Raw genomic sequence first — 7,357 nt, forward strand, 5'->3', positions numbered from 1 at the left:
CCCCCCCTCAGCCGCCAGCCCGCATGTACTCCGCACCTTAGTATCTCACTTCCGCACTGCTCCTCCTCTGAGTCTCAGTGTTTTTCTCTTTCCTCCTAGTTGTAGAATTTCCACTCAGCCAGCCTTCCTGTGGTTCTGGATGATGTCCGTTCCGTCTTTTAGGTGTAATTTGAATTGGTTGTTCGAGGCAGCAATCTCTGGCATTAACCTATGCCGCCATCTTGGTTTTCTCCGAGAGAGAAAAGCATTTATGTGAGAGAGAAACATCTATCAGTTGGTTGTCTCTAGTAAAGGCCCAGACCAAGAGTCAAACCTGCAACCTTTTGGTATATGGACAATGTTCCAACCAACCAAGCCATCTTTATATTTTTATCATTAATATGTTAATTAAATGACTGTATGTAGGTCACTTTTTGTCTTACCTATTTGAACTCATATATTATTCTACATTGGCCTACTAGTGTGGAAAGTACCATGAGGGAAAACACGACTTTGATTAAGTTTTTTGGTTTGTTTTGTTTTTGCATAGAAAATATGGTTCATAATGTGCTGTTGTATAAAGTGGTTTTTATATTTCTATAAACCTTTGTTTTAGAAAGTGTATATTAGTTTTAAAAGCTTCAAGCTACAGAATCTGTAACTAATAAGGATTATTCTAAAACAGGCATTGGAAATTCCTTGTCCTAAGTTTATTCAAAAGGATTTTCAGATTGCAGTTTATTATGGTGGATTGCAGAGACGCTGCTAGAACTTAACGTTAACACAGCCCAGGTTTGAGGTCAGGAACTGAATACTATGGTATCATTGGTAATCCCAAGTTATGAATATGATCATCTAAGACTGATTTCCTTAGTGCTGTAGGCTTATGTTTATTTCATTGAACAATTTTTATTTTTTTAAATATTTTTTTATTGATTTCTGAGAGAGGAACGGAGAAGGAGAGAGAGATAGAAACATCAATGAGAGAGAATCATTGATCAGCAGCCTCTTGCACACCCCCTACTGGGGATCGAGTCCTCAACCCGGGCATGTGTCCTTGACCGGAATCTAACCTCGGACCCTTCAGTCCGCAGGCTGACACACTATCCACTGAGCCAAACCAGCTAGGACATCAGTTGTTTTTCAATTAACAAAAAAAATTAAACAGGCCTTAGTGCCTGATACAAAGTCAGAGGCCATGGTTATCTCTCACCTAGATTATACCAACAGCCTTCTAACTGGTCTCCGTTTCCCCCCTTGATCTCTTATTGTCTAATCAACATAGCAGTCATCATGACAATGCTCTGCTCAAAAGTCTGCAATAGCTCCCCATTTAATTCACAATAACAGTCAAATTTCTTTTTATTTTTTTTAATTTTTAAAAAAATATATTTTATTGATTTCTTACAGAGAGTAAAGGAGAGAGATAGAGAGTTAGAAACATCGATGACAGAAACATCAATCAGCTGCCTTCTGCACACTCCCCACTGGGGATATGCCCACAAGCAAGGTACATGCTCCTGACCAGAATTGAACTCGGGACTCTTTGCACCTGCACTCTTTTTTTAACATATATTTTATTGATATTTTACAGAGCGGAAGGGAGAAGGGGTAGAGGTTAGAAACATCGATGAGAGAGAAACACCAATCAGCTGCCTCCTGCACACCCCCCACTGGGGATGTGCCCGCAACCAAGGCATATGCCCTTGACTGGAATCAAACCTGGGACCCTTCAGTCCGCAGGCCGACGCTCTATCCAACAGTCAAATTTCTTACAGTGGCCTCTTGGCCTCTGTTTGCGCTGGCCCCATTACCTACTCTCTCAATTCTACTTGCTTTCTCTGCTCCAGCCACACTAGCCTCCTTGCCAGTCATATTTCCTCATTAAGTATTTTGTTCTGTTTGATCCCCTTGCCTGGCATATGTTCTTCCCTTGGATATCTGCTTAGCTAATTCTCTCTCCTCCAACTAGTCTTGCCTCAAGTCTCAGCTTCTCAGTAAAGCCTGCATTTACTGTCTTTCCTTTTTTTTTTTTATTGACTTCAGAGAGGAAGGGAGAGGAAGAGAGAGGGAGAGAGAGGGAAACATCAATAATGAGAGAGAATCATTGATAGGCTGCCTTTTGCACGCCCCACTGGGGATTGAGCCTGCAATCCGGGCATGTGCCCTGACAGGGAATTGAACCTCCTAGTTCATAGGTCTATGCTCAACCACTGAGACACACATAGTAGTCTTTTATTTCCTACTTTAACCTGCCCCATACATACTCCCAAATATCTGATCCTTGTTCTATTACCATTTTATCAGCTGCCTCCTGCACATCTCCTACTGGGGATGTGCCCGCACCCCAGGTACATGCCACTGACCGGAATCGAACCTGGGACCTTTCAGTCCGCAGGCCGACGCTCTATCCACTCCCAAATATCTGTTTCGGCTTCTATTACCATTTTAATTGATAGGCTTGATTATGCTCTGAGATGACTTAACCCCCCAATCTTAGCTCTTCTCATTTTTGCTACATATTCATTATGGGTTAGCTTTGTTCTGCTTAGAACCTCAAGAACATGGGCTGATGGAAGTTTTCCCATCTTGCGCTGCATCTCCTCATTCCTTGTTGTGATGCATGTGGCTTCCAAGGCCACATCTGTAGGGCATAGAGTTCATAGACTGACTGAAAGTGGCATAAGTCACATTTTCCCAGTTCACTGGCCAAAACTAATCACTTGGTTCTCAATCTAGCTGCAGGTAAACCTGTAAATGTAGGAGGAACACAAGGAATACTTGATGAATGTTTAGTGTTTCTTCAATACCTGTTCTCTTATTTCTCCATAGTGCTTACCACATTTGTAAAATTTATATTTTCATATATTACTTACATATTTATATAGTACATATTTTATGTTTACTATGTAGTACCTCTCTCCAGGAAGAATGTAAGCTTATTCTGCTAGACACTACTTACAATACCTTGTACGCAGCCTTTGCTCATGGTGTTCCTGATGTTTGTAATGCCCTCCACCTTTTTTGCCCTCTATTCACTCCCTTTCTCTAAAGACTAAATCCTACTTATCTTTCAGGATAACTTGAATCTTGTTTAATCTGGGAGTCTTTGTTAACATCTTTAAACCAAGTTAAATGCCCATTCTGTAGACTCCCTCTGAGCTTTTGGTATGTTCCTATTATAGCACTTACCTCATTATATGGTTACATTCTTTTTGCCCATTAACCACGTTCTTCATGCCTATGGGAAAATGGCTGGAAAAATAGAGCTTGTAAAAGAAACTGTGAGGATCGAAACAAGAGCAGTGTAAGCAGGATGGAGAAGAGATGACAGATCAAGAAATATTTAGAAGGTAAAGTCAGCAAGTCATGGAGGGATAAGGAAGGAGTGAAAGATAATTCATGTTTACCATTTAGATTATAATGTGTGTTAAATGTTTCCAGATGAAATATTGAATATGAAAGTAGGAACAAGTTTGGCTGGCAGGATGATGATTTTGGCTTACGGTATTGTGGGTTTAGCTCCATGGAAATCTCAAGGTAGAGCATGTGCAGGAGGTGGCCGTCTGGTTTTTAAACCCAGGGAAATGGATAGGTCTTCAGCATGCTAAGTAGAAGTTAAAAAAATAAAAGGTGAAGCTTCAAATAACTAGTAAGGGCTGAATTATTTAAAAAGAATACATTTTATTGATTTTTTTTTTTTTTTTTTTTTTTTACAGAGAGGAAGGGAGAGAGATAGAGAGTTAGAAACATCAATGAGAGAGAAACATCGATCAGCTGCCTCCTGCACACTTCCCACTGGGGATGTGCCCACAACCAAGATACATGCCCTGGACTGGAATCGAACCTGGGACCTTTCAGTCCGCTGACCGACGCTCTATCCACTGAGCCAAATCAGTTGGGGCAAGGGCTGAATTCTTACTAGTACTTATACCAATGTTTAAGGAACAAGAAGAAGATGTTCTCTTGTGTGGGAAACAAACAAAAGGAAATAGATGGTTAAAAGGGAACCAGGAGAGTATGATGCTGTATGAAGAAAGTGGTGGGTCATGTCAAATGCAAAGAACCATTTACTAAATCTTTACCATTCTTCTTACAACCCTACTTAACTTGCTTTTTTTAAACACCACTTCTTATTGAAACACCTTGGCTTCAAATTCTTGAGAATTAGAAACTTACCCCTATCTACCCTTTCTTTCTCCCTTCTAATGCCAGGAGAGTCAAAGCCAACTCATATACTGGTGCCATTGATACCAAGACTTGTCTACATTTTGTTTGTTCCTTTTTATAGCCTACTGCTCCCAGTAACCCATCAAAATTTTTCTCAATAAAGTTTCCACGTGAAATTTTAGTGGTGGGGTAGAAGAGGAAAACATATTACAAGGTGTTGTATATTGAATACAAAACGGGGAAATGTCAATAGAAATTGCAGATAGCAGTTACTAATGGAAGTGAGAGGGAGATAATGCTTAGTCTTCGTCCCCAGGGAAGTGAAGACCCTTACATGGGCCAGATTCAGGTACTATTCCAGAGGCACTTTTATTGGTAGCCATATTAAAAGTATGTCCCCTACCTGTTTTCTTCTTCTGTAGCATGCTGGTGATTGAATCTTTACTGTAAAAGCAAAAATGAGTCAGTCAGTTCCCACAGTGAAGAGTAAGGAAACATAAGTTTCATCACTTGTTCATTTCATGCAAAAATATTTCTTGAGTGTCTGCTGTGTGTCATGTTAAGGGTTAGTGCTGGGAATACATTGGGGAATGAAAACACACAGTTCTTGTTTTCATGGAACTCATAGTGTAGTGATTGTTTTTAATTGCTTGTTTACATTTAGCCTAATTCATTTCATTTTGCTTTTTCCCCCTTTAGTATCCTCTTATCTATGGACTGATCCTTATTCCCTGCTGGTGTTCCCTAGTTTGCCTAAGTAGAATTTACATGGGAATGCACTCCATTCTGGTAAGAAAAATGTTGTATTTATAGTGCTTTATTTTTTCTGAAATTGACAGGCAATTTAATAATTTTTAATCATCTGTAAACTTATGTGAAACCTAAGTGAGAAAATGTTGTTGTAAGTCTGTGTTTTGCAAAAATATCAGCATGATTTTGTGAAGTTTTAATGTAGTAATCATGTACTTCATAAAAACAACTCCCAGCAACCACAATAACCAGGTATTATACTCAGGATAACAATTCTCCCTTCTTCCCATCTGAGTTTTATTTATTTTTTTTCTCATTCTTTTCTATGCCTCTCCTGACTCTGAGTCAAAACCAACAGTGTGAATACAGAAACCAAGGAGAGCTCTACTTGTTAGTGACTAGAAACTTAAATGCACTTAAACTGTAGGGGTGCCACTTGTATTTACATATTAAACTCTAGTGTCTTCTCTTTCTTAGCAGTACTTTCGGGCTCACAGCAGATGTTTTATTGTGAGAATGCAATTCAGTTTCAAAAGCAGCAACACAGAGACCATGTACTCTTTTCAGTCACATGTGCTCACTTCCTCTCTGTCCCTATTGACATTCCCTTCGTCATCTCTCAACCAAATTATTGCAACAGCTTCTTAATTAGTTCTCTTTCAGGTCTGACAGGGTTCCATGCAGTGTTCAGTCTCTTGTAGTGTACCTCCCAAAGCAGAAATATGAGGCCATACAGAATGACTTTACTTCTCCTCAAATGCAAAGGGTGTTTCTTACCTCCATACTTACAGGATTGCTATAACCTATGTATGAAATGCCCTTTATCTTTCTTAGACTAGCCTAGCTAATCTACCCATTGTTCAAGATCCACAAAAATGCTCTTATCTCCTAAAGGTCTCATTACCTTTCCCATCTTTCCTTTCTTAAGACCCTTCTCTCAGAGCCTTTTGAATATAATTCTGGCATTGCACTTATCCTAAACTGCAAATGCTTTTTTCTTTATCTGTTACCCCCACCAGACAATAAGCAACAGGAAAAAATAAACTGTTTTCTCTCTGTAACCTTGCATCTAGTGTGGTGTCTCCTAAGACATTCTATGAACCTGTTATACATTATACCATAATGAAAGATCAGAAGGAAAGGTGGAGATATATGAACTAATTCACAGAATCCAAAAATTTCTAGTGAATTATATTTAATTTTTCTTGTCTTTAACAACGTTTACTTTTAGAATTTTCTTATTTGACTTTTATAATTATATTAATACAAATTGTGAGTTTATATATAGTCCTATCTAATATCAATCAATTTTATAATGAGACTAAGTATCACAGTCTTATGTCAACCATAATATTTGTCACAAGAAAATATTATCTATCTCTGTGCCTTGTTAGAGTTATTCCCTTCTACTACCAAAATTTAGCAATGTCACTCCTAAAAAACTTTCAAATGGTTATGCATCTTGGAGTGAAAAAATGAATCCTTGAGATTTCCTGAAGGAAAATGTATCCTATATAATGAAAGGGTAATATGCAAATTGACCCTAACAGCAGAACGGCTGGTTGCTATAACGTGCACTGACTACCGAGGGGCAGACGCTCAATGCAGGAGCTGCCCCTCACCCACAGGGGGAGCTCCACTCATCCACAAACTGGGCTGATGGCTGTGAGTGCAGCAGCAAGTGGTGGGAGCCTCTCCTGCCTCCTCAGCAGTGCTAAGGATGTCTGACTGCCAGCTTAGGCCCAATCTCCCAGGGAGCAGGCCTAAGCCAGCAGGTGGATCTCCCCCGAGGGTCCCAGACTGCAAGAGGGCACAGGCCGGGCTGAGGTACCTCCCCACCCCAGTGCATGAATTTTTGTGCACAGGGCCTCTAGTTAGATAATATTTTCTATACCTAGGTTCATTATTATCATACAGTGAGTAATATGAACCTGATTATATTGAATGTATAATCTCAAAGATGCTGCTCTTTTTAAAAATATACATATATTTATTGATTTCAGAAAGAAAGGGAGAGGGAGATAGAGATGGAAACATCAATGATGAGAATCATTGGTCAGCTGCTTCCTGTATGCCCCCTACTTGGGGATCAAGCCCACAACCTGGGCATGTGCCCTGATTGGGAATTAAACTGTGACCTCCTGGTTCATAGGTCAATGCTCAACCATTTAGCCACACCAGCCAGGGCTATTTCATTTTTTATATACCAGATAATTCCTATTCATACATCAGCTGAAATAAAAACAGTATTGATGTATTGTTTTTCAAATGATGACTCCTATAACCTTAGTCCTTCTAAGTATTTAAGAATTGTCTCATGTATATTACAAGTTTTCGCTTTTCCTTTAAAAGTAAAATCACAGATAACTTGTGAATTATGATTATGTTATAACCACAACTATTTCTAATCAATAATACATTGCTTATCATTTAATAATTGGTAATGAACCCCCCTTTT

At 39.2% G+C, this 7,357-nt stretch overlaps 2 protein-coding genes across 3 annotated transcripts in view; both read left to right on the forward strand.

Moving 5' to 3' along the window:
* Window positions 1-7,357, forward strand: part of SGPP1 (sphingosine-1-phosphate phosphatase 1) — a gene marked incomplete at its 5' end in the record, with an annotated part of 41,918 nt that overhangs the window by 23,679 nt on the left and 10,882 nt on the right. Inside the window, one exon of the mRNA XM_006767631.2 lies at window positions 4,849-4,938. Within this exon, the coding sequence (XP_006767694.2) occupies window positions 4,849-4,938 (90 nt within the window). The remainder of the gene's footprint in view (window positions 1-4,848; window positions 4,939-7,357) is intronic.
* Window positions 1-7,357, forward strand: part of WDR89 (WD repeat domain 89) — a 98,723-nt gene that overhangs the window by 23,457 nt on the left and 67,909 nt on the right. The window contains exon 1 of one of the 2 annotated variants that reach the window (XM_015566463.1): window positions 4,856-4,938. The exons of the other annotated variant lie outside the window; for it this stretch is intronic. The gene's annotated coding sequence lies outside the window, so the exon portion shown is untranslated. Of the gene's footprint in view, window positions 1-4,855; window positions 4,939-7,357 lie in introns of those variants that run through there. 2 annotated transcript variants of the gene reach the window in all.

This window comes from Myotis davidii, unplaced genomic scaffold (assembly GCF_000327345.1).
Source record: "Myotis davidii unplaced genomic scaffold, ASM32734v1 scaffold281, whole genome shotgun sequence".
In the NCBI taxonomy this organism is placed as follows: domain Eukaryota; kingdom Metazoa; phylum Chordata; class Mammalia; order Chiroptera; family Vespertilionidae; genus Myotis; species Myotis davidii.